Source organism: Labrus mixtus, chromosome 1 (genome assembly GCF_963584025.1).
Source record: "Labrus mixtus chromosome 1, fLabMix1.1, whole genome shotgun sequence".
Lineage (NCBI taxonomy): Eukaryota > Metazoa > Chordata > Actinopteri > Labriformes > Labridae > Labrus > Labrus mixtus.
In genome coordinates, this window is record NC_083612.1 from 10,307,296 (window position 1) to 10,325,148 (window position 17,853).

The 17,853-nt window shown below is 40.6% G+C and overlaps 1 protein-coding gene across 1 annotated transcript in view; it reads left to right on the forward strand.

The window, feature by feature from the left end:
• Window positions 1-17,853, forward strand: part of LOC132991998 (protein kinase C-binding protein NELL1-like) — a 259,382-nt gene that overhangs the window by 226,254 nt on the left and 15,275 nt on the right. The window contains exons 15-16 of the mRNA XM_061061100.1: window positions 2,528-2,623; window positions 14,748-14,888. Coding sequence (XP_060917083.1) covers window positions 2,528-2,623; window positions 14,748-14,888 — 237 coding nt within the window. The remainder of the gene's footprint in view (window positions 1-2,527; window positions 2,624-14,747; window positions 14,889-17,853) is intronic.

Sequence of the window (17,853 nt, forward strand, 5' to 3'; positions counted from 1 at the left end):
TTATCTTATTGGGTAAACTCCATTCATCCTCTTAATAAAATGTAACATTACAACAAGTTGCAGGTGGCCCAAGAACATAACTGGTTGCTATGGTAACGGCAGGCAGCAGTGAGCTGCCCTGTGCCAGTAAATGTTACTGTGGCACCTTCTGGTATGACAAGGCATATATTTTATGCGAGATGTGTGAAGTAGATGTGGATGAGTATGCATAAGGGCCTCTCTTAAGCCTCTTTCGATGGAGACAGAATGTAACCCATGTATTGTCAAAGCTGGTTTGTTTTGCCATGAAGGTTAACTTTCCCTAACTTCAACCAGGTAGTTTTAAGTGTTGTCGTGATTGGTCGATACTTTGGGGAAAGTACTTTCAGCTAATCTGCTGTTATTAAGTTTTAAGGACCAGGTGCCAGGGCCTCTTACTTGCAAAGAGAGGCCCTTATGAAAATCAGTTTCAAGAGGGAAAATTTGATACAGAAAATCCATGCATGCCAGGATTTTATCACATTTCTTTTGAGAGTGGCGCAACAGCAGCTCAGGTGGTGGAGCAGCTCGTCCTTGACACTGAAACTTGAATCTGCTCGTGACATAAGCTCCTTACATCAGCTTATGAATGCGTGTTTGGTTGAATGTGGAGCTCTGCAAAGTGCTTGTGCTGTCCTCATGATGATTGTGCCACACAAAAGAAGTCCACTTCCTTTAGTATCCATAATAAAAATCTGTTGCATCCTTGTGCAGTCACACTTGTACAAGGTTTTCAAAAAGAGACATTCTGTTCAGTTCAGTTGTGCACTTGCTCTCTGCCAGTACAGCTCACATATAACAGGGTTCAAATAACAAGTCCCCCTGCTGCATTATGTGCTGCTTCTACATCAGGTTTGATTCCAAAGGAAGGCCACGGAGAATAATTAAAACTTTCATAACACCGGCAAAAAGTGCAGCACTATTATTCATTTCAATCTGTTAAATCTGTAAAGCCAATATTTACTTTCTTTATAACAAAAACAAATCTTTCTCTTTATATCTGCTGGATGTTTCAGGTCTTCACAAGCTAGTTGTTGACTTTGTCTGCTGCTTGAAACAGGTTGGATGTTTTTGACCTTTACAGTCAATGTGCTGTACAGCTGACAAAAAAATGAGCTACTAGCTAAAAGAGCTTCTCAGAGCCACAGAGTTACAGTATGCTGTTCTCTGTGGGTTTAGCAGATCCACTCTCACTTTGAGCCTTGCACAAATGACGACTCTTAGAGGTTAAATGCTTCAAACTAAGACGCAGAAGGTATCCCTCTAGCATCATTTCCAAACGCCGTCCTCCAATTCATTGTTTTGATACGCTGTTGTAGTCAAGCGACATAATGGTGGGTCAAAAGAGTAAAACCAAAAGTTAATGTTTGCCTCTTGTTATAGCAATCAGCAACCGGGTTGGGTCAGACTTTCTCGCTGATAATAAAAACTTCCATTTTAATATCTCATTAATTAGTGTTGAAGAACTCGAGATGAGTCTTGGTGATCTCGGTCTTGTCTCGGAATTGGGGCTTTTAGGGTCCCATTGATGGCCATGCTGGAAATGCTGTTTCACCCTATAACTTTCAGTCAACCTAACGACAGGCTTAGAGCTGGAGCTGAGGTGGTTTTTTAAGCCTCTTGACAAACGGTTGCACCTTAAAAAAATAAATGTTTTTTTTTTAACAGGACCTTTCGTCTTTACTATCGCTAACTAGAACATGTGTTGCTGATGATGTTCATTACTTGTTTACTTGACAGTGTAGCCCTTCAACTACAAATGGACACTAGACATTTGAAGACAAACCAAGGTTCTAAAGACCAACCAAGTCGTGTTATCTGATGAGCTGCAGGTAATCTTGATGGTTCATTGCTACACATGAACCCTTCACATAAAACACACTTTTTGGTTGATTTCAATTTGAGAACTTTGTGTGTAAAGCGGCAGCACTGTTGCCAGTCTCCCTTGAAGAACATTCTTCTTACCCATGGTGCATTTTCTATTCCACCCTCCCAACAGCCTATCATTTGATGTCCTTTTTGAAGACAAATTTCCCATCAGGCGTTTTTAATAAAGCACCAACAAATGAATCTGAGGAGGTTCAGGCTATAGCTGTGAGCTGTGGATGATGTGATGTGATGTCACTGTTAAAGAAGGCAGATTTCCTTTTCATTGCACAATTTTATCATTTCAGATCTTGTGAAAATATTTTATCAGGTTCCTTTGCAGTACTCCACATCCCAAGTGCACACAGATACACACACACATACACACACACACACAGAGAAACATAAAAACACCATTTATAAACCCTTGTGAATGACAAAAAAGCGACACTTGTTTCCTCCCAGAACTGTTAAACTGCTTTTAAAAAATCGTCAGGGGAGCCACTTTGTACGCTGTAAGGCCTTCATGAAACTTTAAAAGACAGAAGTTCAATGCTTTTTTTTTATGTGTTTCTGCTTCTGCTGTGATATCCTGGATATGAGGAGAAATTGAACTTGTACATTTTCTGTTTTCTCCTTCTAGCGTTCTGTGAGGAGGGCTGCAGGAGTGGAGGGACCTGTGTGTCTCCCAACACGTGCGTCTGTCCCTCCGGGTTTACGGGACTCCGCTGTGAGACAGGTAAGACCCAAGGATCTCCAGCTTGAACCCGCCTGCCCCCTCATCTGTCCTCTGAGGAGGAGCAGAAGCGGGGGCAAGGTGGGGTGACATCATGTTGTTCTTTGAGAGTTTTAAAATTTGACGTTAGAGGAATGGTCAGCAGTAGCCCCTTTTTTTTCTTTCTTGCATTCACTCAATATTACTTACACACTGACACACACACACACACACACACACACACACACACACACACACACACACTCCATCTGTGAAACCCTGTGTTTAAATTGGCCTCTGCAGAGAATGAGGATTCCTGGAAAGCCATAAAAAGGGACTACTAAGTCTTTATTCCCCCTCCCTCTCCCCTTCCCTTATTCTTATCTCCTTTCCCATCTTCCTCTTTCCCCTCTTCTTTCCTTCTTAACCCCTTTTATCCCTCTTTTTTACCACCTTCTTATTTCCTACATTCTTCAATCATCCCTTCCCTGCCTGCCCTTGTTCTCCTCCTCTGCTCTTCCTCCCCCCCTCTTCTTCTTTCCTCCTCCTTTTTTCTCACCCACCATCCTTTGCTGATCATCTCTTCTTTCATTATCTCTTTCTCTCCTCATTTGTCTAGTTTCCCTTCTTTACTCTTCTTTACTCCTTGTCTTATTCCCTCCTTCCTTGAATTCCTTTTTCTCCCATTGTTCCTTTTTGTGTTTTCCTTCCGTCTCTCTCCCCCCGCCCTTTCTGCCTCTGCGGTATAATTTTACAGGAGTATTCGAACCGGCTTGAATAAAGAACAACCATAGGTCAGCAATTTACAGCATGTTGCCATGGTTTCCACTTCGATAACAGGTTACACACGCAGTGCCTGTGCAGATATTACAATACCATTATTAAATTGCGGTTACCTTCTGATGTCAGTCACCAAACGTTCTGATGATCTGAGAAAGATTGGATTCATCTTGACCTCATCTTCTCCTCACCCTCACCGCTCTGTATATTATTAACTGTAAACGAGTCATAAGCCACGTCTGTGTGAAGTTAGGGCAAACTTTTTCTGCTGGGCATCGACGGCATACTAAAAAATATTCTCAAGCCCTCCCCCACCCCTCAACATACTCGTCAAAACATATGCCAATTAAACACTATTCACACTGTCAGTCCTTTGCTGACACTTCAGTGTTACAACAAAATGAAAAAAATTAACAAGTGGGTTTTTACAGAGTTAAAAGGGATACTGCAACGTGAAACTTTCACATTGTTAAGATGTAACAACAGCTATCGCTTTAACCCTGTTCAGGTGAAGCCGAGGGGGAGATAAGACTTGTCATATTTCCTGGTCTTTGCTTCAGTAGTTGTGACATCTGGTGTAGATTCATTGTCAGCTTTATGTTATACTCTCACAAAATTTGCCATGCTTTGTTTGCAGTGCAGTCTGTCTCTAGACAACGGGAAAGGCGAATAGGCAAAATAGTGTGCATTGTTTTTAATTTAGCCGCCGTCCCCCATTGAGAAATGTCTCGGTGTCTGTATGATTAAGAACCAAACACTTTCCAGCAAAGTGATCCTATTGGTGCACTAATGGTTAACTTCTAGGAAGCTATGCATTTTCTTTTAATAACCAATAATTATCTATTTTACAATGACAGTCACACTGAAGTGAAATCCTGCCCTGTCTTTGTTTTTACCCAAAACGTCTCTGCAGTGTTGTAGTAGCTTATATTCTACTGCCTATACTCTGAAGCTTGAGCATTTTAAAGTGTTGAGAGGTAATCAGCGGCAATCAGTGTGCAACACATTTAATGAAAGTCGCCAATCAACCGAGGACTAATTAACCCAATAAACAGCAGCAGATATCAATCAATTAATTAGCGTTTCTCTGTGGTGTTTTCTGGGAATTTAAATTCATATACAAACATAGCTTAATGTTATTACTTGGCCCAGACTTTACAAATATGGCTGCAAATTCAATTTTAATGACTGAAAAAATGTAGGACTGGATCAAAATAACTGAATTCCATCGGTAAAATGATTCTGCTGATTTTCCCTTTCAACAGCGTGGCAGGGGTTAAAGGGAGGGAAAGACGGCAACGTGCTGAAGTGTGAGGCAGATAAGGAGTAACACATCATCTCACTAATGAGGCTCCTCCCCGTGGCCCCTCCGGCTGCTGCCCGAGGCGGCTGTGGATGTGATGCAGAGCGAAATCAGTCCGTCGCTCCGTGTCAAAACCTCTGTGTGTCTCTTGATCACATTTGCAGAAGCTGGTATCTACTCACTCTATGATTAGAACCATCTACTTGCCAGTTTTTCTACTCCCGTTCCCACACTTTGATGAGAACAATTATAGAAAATAACACATGAACAGAGACTTCAAACCAGAAATGTATTCTATGCAACTCTTTGATGTTTGACTGGATGTATCATCTGCAATTTTCTTGACGCAAATCACACTGCAATATAAAAAGGAATTATCAATCAATCGGTCAATCACAATTTGTATAGTGTTATCTCGAGACGCCTTTCAAAAGAGAATATGGGTTCATTTGCAGGAAGGATTTCTCCTTTGTATTCCCCGCTGTCCTGTTCACACTTCCTTACTGCTGAGGTGGAGGTCGGAGCAGGCCTTGCATGAATGAGGACGGTGGTGGTTGTTGGGACGACACAGTCCCAACATGGTGGTGGCTGGGCGTCAGTCGGTCAGGGACGTCGGGTGGTAGGAGTGCAAGATCACCTCGCTGAATTATCCAACCTCCTCATGTCATACAGTAGTAGAGTAAGAGAGTAGCATTGAAATGAGCTATACCTTACTTCCGTGTCCTTTTACAGTGCTTTTTGGGGTTGTTGAGTTAGAGTCTAAGACTTGCCGTGGGCTTCTTGTACGAGCTGAAGCTTCTTGTTTTAACTTTGTGAGCAACCTGTTCTGTTTCCCTCTCAACCTGTCACTCTTCCTCTGTCACTCTTTCTCTGTGTGTCCGTCCGTCTGTCTGTCTGCACACTCTATCTACCGTCTCCCTCTTCCTCTACGCTGCCCGTCTCTCCTGTTTAATAAACCGCATCACTGCTCCACTGATTTCTCCCCCCTGTGGGTTCATACTGTAGCTCTATGGGAGGTGAAGAGCACCTAAATATAAATCCGCTGGGAACAAAGTCGATCTCCTCACTGATCTTCTCCCACGTTGATCTGCTCCTCTGGGTATCTTGTGTTTCTACGGTGGACTCATAGAGCTTCCACAGATCAGCTGTAAGATCTTGGGGATTTATTTTCTGAAATATTTTTTCTCCAAAGGATCAAAAAATAGAGCAGCTGACCCAGTGATGAACTCACGGTTCACACATTGTGGAGTGCCTGCCAGCTAAATTATTTGCCAAACCCTGGCACATGCAGAGGCTCGTGCTGTACGGCTGAGGACGTGGTTGGGTTGGAGTTTAACATAAACTGGCACAAGTTTGCTTCAGTGAGGGAAACTCTGATGCTGTCTTTGATGTGTGCATACAGTATGAGTTGGAGTTTTGAGGTGCAGCCAAACTGAGCTGTAAGTACCAGCTCCTCACTGCCAAGTTCAACGTGTAATACAGCCAAACAAGATGTACTGTAACAGACATCAAGTAAGAGCGGACTCTGACAAGATTAGATTCAGCTATGTTAGGGTCTGTCAGAATAACAAAACTCATCAGCCCGTGTTTAAAATATTGTTTACTGGCATCCAGTTGGATTACATCTACTTCTATGTGCTTATCTGTTTACATGTGGATTGTTCTTTGTTTTTGGTTTTATTTAATGATGCTACTGAGGAGGAAGCTAAATGCATGCATCCCTTGCAGAAGACAAATCATATCCAAATCATATCGCATCGTATCATATTGTATTGTATCATATCCAAATCATATCGCATCGTATCATATTGTATTGTATCCTATCCTATCATACCATATCGTATACTCGCCATGAGAGGGCTCCCTGTGAGGCTGTGTGGAGGAAATTGGGAGACTCGTAAACATAATCATGTAGCTTATTTCAAAAACAACTGTCTTTATTGTATTAACATACCAATGAATATTTGACCATAATCTGTATTTGTTTGCTTGCAAACCTGCAGTAGTGACATGGATTTTTAGCTAAATTGACCAAGTTTTGAATGTTTAAAATCAAATTATGCAGCCTTTTTGTCACATATCCCAGTGACTTTAATCCATCCTTTCCCTTGTTTTATCACCTACAAATAGGGTGTCTAACACTTACCCTAGGATTATATTAAGGCTAAACTTATTCCAAGTCTCTCTCTCTATATATATATATACAGTATATATTATTTTTAATATTTATTGGATTGGATAGGACAGTGGATAGAGTAGGAAACCAGGGAGAGAGAGAGTGCAACTAATCCCCTTCCTCCTCTTAGAGACCTTATCATGTTTAAAACAAGTGATTTTAGAATGCAAAATTCTGATCATTTGCGATCATAAGAGGAAACTGAGAATATGCATTGATATTAGTGGTAGCATTAACAGCTCTGCAACATGTTCATTAACGTATGGCTGTGTTCTGAGGTCACTTCTTATGATCCTTTAATCCAACAGGCTGTTAACTTTTTGCTCATCAACTGGTCACAGTCTATCAGGTAGCAACAAACACTAACTCTGGTTGCTGTTTGTTTTCCATCTGAGGAAACATTACTGTAAATAGCCCATGTAACATTTTCCATGATAGCTGTTTCAGTAGGTTAGTAGGGCTGAGATAAGTGTAATTATGTAGAGCTCAGCGGGCCAGAGGATTCACCAGAGGGCTCGGGGATTATTTTAACTTCATGTGTGGATTAATTCGCATTTCCTCGCCGAGCTAAACCTCACAGCTCTTCACAGTTCACGCTGTCAAATTGTCTTCACAAACCCCCGTTGGGAAAAATTCATAGACGGGCAGGAGAAAAACCCTACGAGTACTAAATGTTCTGGTTTGCATCGCAATGGAAGCAAACAGGGGGAAATGTGGGATGCTGTCTGCCTGCTTTCCTTCCTGCTGCTGTAACATAGATTGATGGAGGGTATGTGTGCGTGTGGGTACTCAAGCTTATTGTGCTTAATAACACAGGAAGGTCACCTGTCCACTACAGTGCCATAGGCAAAGAGGAAGGAACGCTGTTCTTATACATTGTGTACACATACTCAAGCTAACAAAATAGCTTTATACAAATATGGAGCTGCAGGAATTATTGACTGTGTGCGACTGAAATTATCTTCTATTATGTCTAAATAAAAAGGCCTTAAAAGGCGGGTGATGAATGGGGTTTTAAATAACATGTGCTCTCTATGAAACGAGCTTCTCAGTAGCTGGAATTGGATATTTGTGTGCTCACAGTTGGTGCTGCAGACGATCCCAGGTCTCAGGATCGTTTCAGTTTAACCTGCTGGGTCCAACATTACACGAGTAGATTGTTATTATTAGAATAGATTATAAAAAAGATGGTAACACTTAAAATGAAGGTAGAAATATTAATTCATTATAGTTGCTTGTTAGCATGCTAATTTGTAGCATACTGGTTGCTAATTAGTCATTAATAAGATCGTCTCATCTTCAGTTCTTCCAGCCAGTCGTCCACCATGTGTGCAAACGTTTTGCAGAGTCACCTTGTAGTCTTTTTTCTGTTTCCACAGCAGCACATTCATTAAAATGTGTTGCTTTACAGTTAAGGCAGATAGACAATGTGGCAAAGTATCAGTATTTCAAATACTTCCTGATTTAAGAGATCCAAGCAGATTTTACAAACTTGGATGACAGCACAATGATTCAATATTTGTTGAATATCTTTACTTTTAGTCATTATCTGAAGTCAATTGGTAATTTTCCCTCTGAGACTCTCCTCTGCCTTTTCTGCAGTCATTCACGCCTTGCTATTACTACAAGTATTACATTGAAGTTTAGCAGGAAAACTCATTTTAGTGGAATTTTTGCAAATCAGGCTATTCGCTAAGACAATTACATGTACTGTATGCAGAGTTCGCTGTAGTGTCAAAAAAAGGAAACGTGTCCCTGCCCTGTGTTTCATTTGATTAAAGCAGTAAAATACAGATAAGACAGCGACAGACTAAAGAAGGAGAAGCATGTGGAACAAATGTTGAAAACTTTTAGAGACAAGAAAATGAACATTTCTCTCTGACGATGAAAGATGAATTGCTGCAATCATGTACCTCACAATAGAAGCAGCAGCATCATGTAGTTGAAGTGAAAAAACATCTTAGAATGAGTCACTTTTCATAAATTATGGACAGATATGTTGTAGAGCAGAGCTGAATAGTTTTTATTAGGATACCTGGCAGCACTGTGGACTGTGGTTTGTGTGCAGTAGATGCTCAAACTGGATGTTGTTTTTCTTCTGAACCCTAGCTCTTTCAAAAAAGGACACAAAGATTTTCAAAGAAATGGAGGAATCGTTTTCATCAGACTCTATACTTAGGCTACAGAATTGGGAGTCCGAAAGCATCTGTTGAAGTTTAAAGTATGTATGTAAGATCATGATAAGATGAATTATTTGCAATAGTCAGAATCAGATTCGGCGTAATTGTCCAGGTGTTATACAAATAATTCAACTCTGGTTTTACATATTTTCTGTACATACAGAGAGGTAAGAAAAGCACAGAGATTAAATAGACAAGTAAAACAATTTACAAATGTAATTGTTTAACAGGCGTATACATATCCCCTTCCCTGTTCGTTTCTCAAACCCTTGCTATGCTGATGATACCCAGCTCTTCCTGTCATTCTCGACACAGATTTTGTCATGGCTTGCCAATATCTCTTAATGGACGAATGAACATCGCCTCTTGCCATCCACATTCTAACCTCTGAAGATGGTCCAAAATGCAGCAGCACAACCTAGCCAAAACAGCACAGGTCAGGTTCATCTCCCCCCACTGGCTCCCAGTTGCTGCTTGCATTAAAATTCAACAAAAACAAAAAAAAGCAACAAAAACGGCTCCTGCATACCCCAATTCCCCTTTCCAGCTTCACAACAGAGCCCTAAGGCCACGTTGAAATGAGAACGATTTACTGAAAATGGAAACGTTTCTTTCGTTTTGCATTTACAAAAAGTTCTGCGTTCAGATGACAACATTTTTATGACAACCACCATGCACAAAGGTCTACGAAAATAACCAAAAAATGTGTATTCAGAGTATACATGCCAGACCAGTAGCTGGTGGTGTAACTTTCTAGAAAGTTTGTGTGGACGGACTATGAGGTGGGGTTTCTACTCCAAGTGACCCTAAACTATGAAGCCAGTACGTTCCAAGAAATGCAGACCTGGGAGGGAGCATCAATCAATCTATCAATCATTATGTGTATAGCACCAATTCATAACATGTGTTATCGCAAGACGCTTTACAAAAGAGCATATGGGATAATTTATGAATGTTTTTTATTTTGGTAATTCATTAAAGAATAACAAGAGTCAAAAATATTTGTGTAAATAGTCCACTTACAGAAACCGAAACAAAAACTTTACATGTTTACACTTGTTCATTTCACACAATAAAATTCAAACAATCAATGGCCAAAAAAGGAATAGGCTGAAGCCCAAGGCTTATTGCCGCCCATCCTGTAAAATACTGCATACTGTATAAGTCCGAACATAAGCAATAATATATGCATGAAAGATTTCTCCTTTGTATTCATGGCGTTCCTGTTGTCCACACTTCCTTGCCGCTGAGGTGGAGGTCGGAGCAGGCTGTGCATGAATGAGGATGGCAATGGTTGAGGGGACGACACAGTCCAATGGTGGAGGCTGGGCGTCGGGGACAACGGATGGTAGTAGTGTCAGATCACCTCGCTGAAGGTTGGGGAGCTCCGTCTACTCGAGAGCCTGGCTTCTGTTGCCGGGACAAGGTCTATGGGCTTCTGGCGGGGGTCAATAGCAGCAGGCCATCCTCATCCTCAGTATGACAGAACACAGAAGGCCCCCCCAATGTTGTTGAAGTACACCTACTAGCACATGTCAATTGATCGGAACCAGCAGACAGTATGATGTTTGAAATGATATTTGGATTTTATTAGAGCCATCAGCATGTGTTAATTATAACCATTAAAACAATAATGGTAATACATTGTAATTACAGGAGCTCTAAATAAAGACTGTGATTTAAAAAAAAAAAAACATTAAAGAACCAGAGAACAGCTGTTGGCCGTCATCACACAGTGACCTCTGGAGTGGTTTGTTACAGGGTCAAATAAAGACACCTGGCTTTCTCTGTATTTGCACACACTTCCAACAGCTTTGCAATCGTGAAAAGTCAAATGAATAAAACATCACAAACATGAAAAGATTATACTGCGAGTGTGTTCATTTCAGTTCATTGAAATGCTAATCTGACATGCTGTTTGCATTTTTGTTTCTTCACTGCCTTCCTCGATAAACAGCAGCAAATTAAATTCAATACATAATCAGATCTTATCACAACCACATTCACTTGTTTTACCCTCAGGTGAACCTCGCGTCTTTTCTCCTTCTTTTGGAAGCATCCCTTTGTGGAAAGCATGACAGTGAACGTTCATGTCATTGTGCACCCTTAATTAAAATCCCCGGTATTCATGTAGTATCTTTGTTTGGGTTTGTACCTCAAACGTCTGTTTGTAAAACATGCCATTGTAACACATTTGTCAAGAACATTTTTTCTAAATGATCGTTGACAAAAAGCTCAAATAAGAGAAGGAAAATTAACAACTGGACTGATTCTTAGTGCTGTAATACATACAGTTTAACCTCTGATTTCCAGTTACAAATTGGCCTATGCTGGAAGCCACTGAAAGATTGTGTATTTTTTCATTTTTTGAATGAAAATGAGAGGATGGTGTGATGGTGGGGTCCGTAGGGAGGGAAAGGTTTTTAATAATTTCAGTGCTTTCATTTCGTGTCACTAGAGAGGCACACAACTTATTCATTAAGTTGTACAGTTTATAGTTGTGTATCTAACAGCATTGATTTAGGCAGTAAATGTTTTTAAAGGGATAGTTTGATTTTTTTGGAGTGGTGTTGTATAAGGTACTTGACAATAGTAAGTGTATTAGACAGGAGATGTCTGTCATCGTGACCTTTTTATTGAGACACCAGCCACTTACTTGTCATTGTGTCTCTGTCTTTAAAAATAAATAAATAAATAAGCTAAATTATTTGGTACGAATGGCCCTGTCTGCAGTGATGGATAACCTTGCTTCCTTTCAGGCACTCCGGACGGTTTCTCCTTTAAGAGGCCTCGCTGAACAGCATTTCCTGTTGCTAATATGCTTTTTATTGACAAGTACCTCATACAACCTCACTTTAAAAACAAATCTCTTTAGATATATGATATGATACGATATAATAATATACTCTTTATTGTCCCCTTAGGGAAATTTGTACACAATCCACATGTGAACAGAGAAGCACATACCGTTGCAAACCAAAAAACAAACCAAAAACAAAAATAACACACAGTATATTGCACATTACATTTATTGCATTTAGTGTAAATACTGTGTAGAATTAAAATAAGTATTCATAATATTCATGTGTAATCAGGATCAGAATTTCGTTTGAATAAATAATGTACTGAACTCAAAGGAATCCAATCACTGCTAGAATAAATCGTAATAGCTTGAACATGCAGTATAACCAGCCTCATCGTGTGGTCATAGATCCACTGATGCACACACACAAACACACACACACACAGAGCACTGCTCTTTTGAGAAGGGTTAGCTGCTCTCAGCCACCAGTCACCTCTAATCTCGGTATGTTTCAGTGGGATGTCAGACGGGGAATCTTGCGGTGTAGCTCTGACCTAAGAGGCTGACAGAGGGCAGGCCTCCCTGCAGCTGTCACGTCTGATTACCTACAGCACAGCAGGCTAACAGCACAACCACAGCACACACTGCTAAACAGCTCGACTTCAGTCTCTCTTTTATCTCTATCGAGATAAATGTGTGTGTGTCTGTGTGTACTGTGTCCTGTGTGTGTTTCTTAAGAAAGGCCGAAGGTATGAACTGTGACTTTCACAGCTGGGCAGGAAAGTGTTTATAGCATGAGATCAAAAGGTCAGTTTGGTAGTCTTTAGAAAGAGACGGTGACACTGTTCAAAAATGATGCATTTGAGGCTATATAGAATTTTTGGTAGCACTTTAAATTAGGGTCACAATATTTACCATTTACTATTTGCATGCTAATTAGTAGCATGTACGTGTTAGTAGTGCATGCCACAAGCAGAAAATCCTTATTGATAGTGAGTTAGGAAGTTGTTGAACATGAATTTTGACCATGTGGCTATTGAGGGCAAATCTTAATCTTAGTTAATAACAGAGTAGACTCTGATAGACTATGGTAATGGAGAATAAGGTACTATTAAGAATCAGCCAGTATGCTACTAATTAGCATGCTAATAAGCAACTATTTAAGTTAATGGTGAATATTTTCACCTTCATTTAAAGTGCTACCAAATTTTCTTTTGTTTTAGATTGTTGCTAACACAGTTTATGACGGTTTTAGGCTTAAAATTTGCAGTAAAGTTTCAATAAAGAATATTTCAGTGAAACTTGGTATTCAAAAAAAGAGAAGAATTACATTTTCAAAAAACAATTATAGAACACAACATCAATCTCGAATCTCTTCGTCCAGTCACACAAGTAAAGTGGTCTCAAAACATCCCTCCTGTATATCAACATTTAAATTATTCCCACCAACTCCCAGTGGTCTGCAAGCTGCATGCTAATTCTTATGTCGCTTCTGTGAAAATGTACAGAAAGGTGACACCTTTCTGGAGATAGCATGAGGTCATGTTTGATACCAGACAACCCACATTTCTAATAGTTTGTATTGTTTATAGCAGCAGCAGAATATAGTCTTGTGTTTTCCGTCTAGGCTCCGACTTCATCACATATCCCAGAATTATTTCAAATGCAGAATTGAGGAGGGATGAGATAATATCTTAAACCCCAGTTGGAGCCTGATGGTGGTTGTTGGGCTGGTTTGTGGTGGGGTGGAAAGTTTAACTGCAGCACTGGTACGAGACAGAAGTGGCAATGACAGAGCAGCAGAGGGGAAGACCGGAAAAAAAATGTGGAACCGCCAAATTGAGAGGATATGTTTTATGGTGATTGGGAGAATGAGATATGTCAAATAACAATTCAATGCAGCTCCATGTTGCCTGCCTGAAGTAGCTCGCAGGCATCACCCCATTTATTTGATCATCATTCATCATCACTTTCACCGCTTACATTCGACATCAAAACAACAAGTAAATTGGCAATGTTATAGGTGCATTTTACAAGCATCCATCCATAACTATTCTTTTCTAGACAACAAAAACCAAAAAGTTTTTATAGCTTGTTCATGTTTAAACAGGGTTTGGTAGACTGCAAGGACACTCTTTAAACCGATAACACTTCATATCCCCTGCTAACTTATAAACCTCCTCTCAAATTTTATTAAAAAAAGGCCTGCTAGTAAAGCTACAAACTCCTTCACTTTATCATGATGGTTTTCTTGAGATGAGTGTTTTCCTCCCTCAGTGACAATATGAGATATTTAAAGACGTGACGATAAAAAGCAGTACTTCTCTACCTCTTCTTTTTGTGCTGCAGTTTGCATTTGAGCCTGTTGAGGGTGTGACTGAAGGTCATGCTTGAACCGAAAAGGGTGTGTGTGCGCAGGTCTGGTCTTGCAGCGGGAAGCCAGAGAGAGCTGCACACATGTAGCAGAGCTCACAGCATACATTATGGATAAGAGAGATTTACTCTGCAGAGGAGTGAGGACCTGGCGTCTGTGGGATGGGCATGTGTATGCACGCCACAAGCAGGAAAATAAAGCTGAGAAATGAGCGCCAAGAAGAAATCGAGACAGGTGCATGAAGGGAACGCACTCCAAATGATGTGATTTGGAAAAGACGTTGATCCCTGCTGCTGCTGCTGCTGCTGCAGAGACATTGGCTGTCTAGTGTGGGCAGCTGCTGACCCGCTCTGCTGTTGTTGTGGGGGTATGTTACGATTTGAACCCACCTCAATTGTTGCGGCAAGCACAGATCAAAGGGAAGACAAAAAAGCGCTCGAATGAGGTGAATTTTCAGGTTCACTTTTGTTGCCAGGAAAACAATTAGCACCGATGCTGATGCTCCGGTATGTGTGTGTCTGTGTCTCCTCAGATATCGACGAGTGTGCAGAGGGCCTGATTGAGTGCCACAACCACTCCCGCTGTGTCAACCTGCCCGGCTGGTACCACTGTGAATGCAGAAGTGGTTTCCATGACAATGGCTCCTACCTGCTCGATGGGAGCTCCTGCATTGGTGAGCATACATAGAATTTAAAAACATCCTCATCACTGCTTGGAATACTAGCTTCTCATCCTCTGCTGCACCCTGCTGCAGCTTCTTAAGACCTTTTTTTTCCCCTCCCTCTGACCAGGATACTATCAGATACTGTGACTTCCTGCCTGGCTGCCTCTGCAAATCTCTTTTTATCTCTGGTCTCAAAAACGCTCCTTAATTGGTATTCTTTGTCTCATTTAACCTCTTTGGAAATCCAACACGTAGACACCAGCTCAGATTGAGATGTAACAACATTTTCACATTCACAATTCATTCAGTCTGGCAGCTTAATCTGTGGCCCTGGGCTTCAAATGATGACCATCTAGGTACGCCTTTATAGTCAGTTTTGTACACACAGGCACATTGTGTGAGGTTATCTGTCATGATGAAAAAACAAACTGTCATTATAGTGACTGACTCTGTCGCTTTCGTCGCCTTTTATGTCATGTTTTTTTAGCCACTGACCAAGCAGTTTTTTTACAACTGTAGTGGGAAAGTCTGTGTGGAGTACATATGTATGTTCCAACATGCCATGTAGCTGAGTGTCGAGGGTGCTAATCAAAGATCTTCTCACCTTCCCATCAGCTTAAGATCTAACCAGGCGGAGTGAAACCCCCACACACGACCTTTAATGAGATATTCATGCGGGACACACATCCGCCTCGTGCTTCCAGTATCTACTCGTGTTGTGCTCCTTTAGCCTGTGCAGGACAGAAATACCTAGAGAAACACCGAGCACGTGTTTCCTGTCAGACTCAGTGTTAATGATGGAGTGTAGAGCATGGAGTACATCCAAAGTTATAACTGTGTGATCAATTATTAACCAGTTTAACTCTGCTATGCTTATATGGATGACTAAATATTTACCCTGCACGCTTTATGATTTGCAGTACTTTCACAATTTGCTGCAACATTAAGATGCCGTTTCATGCACAGGCTGTTTACAATACTCTTTACACCGCTTTGTTTCTCGCGCCTACATAATGGCATGATTCTGTTGATTTATAGTACACTAGCTGAGTCCATTACGAAGCCAAAATTGAAAAGGAGGAGAAAGAAATCAATAACATTTCAGTCAGAGTTTATTCTGGGACAGATGCTGCAACTCTGATTCCAACAGCTAGCTATTTGTTCTGCTGCTCCGTCAGATTAAAGATTTAAGAAGCTGTGAGGAGCTGAAATCAACTTCATGAACTTCTTACACTGCCTAGTGGAGCTGTTTTTTTTCATAGTTTGATAAGCCTGTTTGATCTGATTTCAGAACTTTGTTCATCTTGACTATGTTCCGCTTCTTGTCTTTACTGATATAACTTTTTTTTGTCTGATTTTCAGTTTAATGAAATGTCTTCAAAAAACCCGTCATGTCACATAATTTGCCCTGGTAAATGTTACACAACAAATTGTGACATTTTCAAACTGAAATTAAGATGTAGGAGAAGAGTATGTTTCTAGTTTATTTGCACCATGTGGGACATAGATGAGGAACAGAAAATGACTTTGAAAATATAGCAACATCTTTAAAATCACTATCCTGAATCACCACGATGTGGACGACCACGGTCCCTTATAGGTAAACCATGACCAGAGATAATGATTCTATCATTTTCCACTTTTACTGTTACATTTGTATTAATATTGTTAAATATGATGGGGTCCGAGTGCTGAATATTACTCATATTACCTTGTTTTTCCGCCTTCTTTTAAAAAAAAATCTAATTAGACACATTCTCATTTGCATTCAATATGTGATGTTATTCTTAGCCACTTATACGCATGCCATCAAAGCCTCTGCTGCAAAACATAATCAACACATTTGTAGTTGTGACCATAGAATGATCTGTTTTAGCATGCTAACAAATGACCAATTAGTAGATTTACTAACTGACGCCTCCTACACCATAAGGCTGATCTCTTAAATGTTGTTCTGTGAGAAATAATCAACTTGTGATCCATCAAAGTTAAGCTCATTTGCACCAAATCAAGCACTGAAAACATTTTCACATTAATAGAAAAGGTTAATTGTGTTTTGCAGTAGAGTTTGAGATGACATCTAGAACATTGAGTATTAAATCGCTTCTTGAATGAAACAGAGAATGTGTCTATGTTATGAAAATAAAATTGATAAATCAGAAGGAAAACATGGTGACAAGTTAATGTGAGCGGTTGACTTTTGACATCTTTGAAGGCAGTTGGCACCTTGAAGGCAGAATGTGCGACATTACACATAAATACAGCAGAAATCAAGTATATCCTGTGTAAATCTCTCCGAGTCATGACTGTCTACAATGAGTGAGAAGCACGAGTCCCGCTGGCTGTGTTGTTGTATGAGCCGTGTTTACATGGACGGGACGGCCGGCCAAAAAGCTGTTTAAGTGAGGTACTAGAGAAAAGAAGATTGATATACTGTACTCACTGCTTATCAGAAATTTACATGCAATGTTAAGCTACAAGCTAACTAAAGAGTGCCACCATTAGCATGCTGACACAACAATGCAGCTCGAGACAAGGACTATTTTGTCCGCAGCTTAGCGCTTAGTGCATAATTATGGTATGTTCCAATTATTAACTCCTTTGTGCAAACACTAGCAGAGAGGGGTTGGAGGTGTGTCGCTGGAGGAGTCTGTTTTGGTTTTCATGCCGGTGCTCAAGGCCAGGCCACGTGTGCGGCTGTACCGAGTCAGCAAAACAAACATGGCGGCAGCAACGAGAGCGTCTTACCTCTGGAGCGACTAAGAAAATGAGTTTTGTCTTTCTGTAATGAAAGAATTAAACATGGAAATGCTGACCTATTCAAGTCAGTGGTGAACAGGACGTAAACTGGGAGTCAGCTAGCCCCAAGTGGACGCTTGATGAACTGCAGCTTGTTTCACTTCCACATTGGCTCCCTCTTTCAACACAAGTTGCCGTTTGATGGAAACATACTTAAAAATGTAACATTACTAAA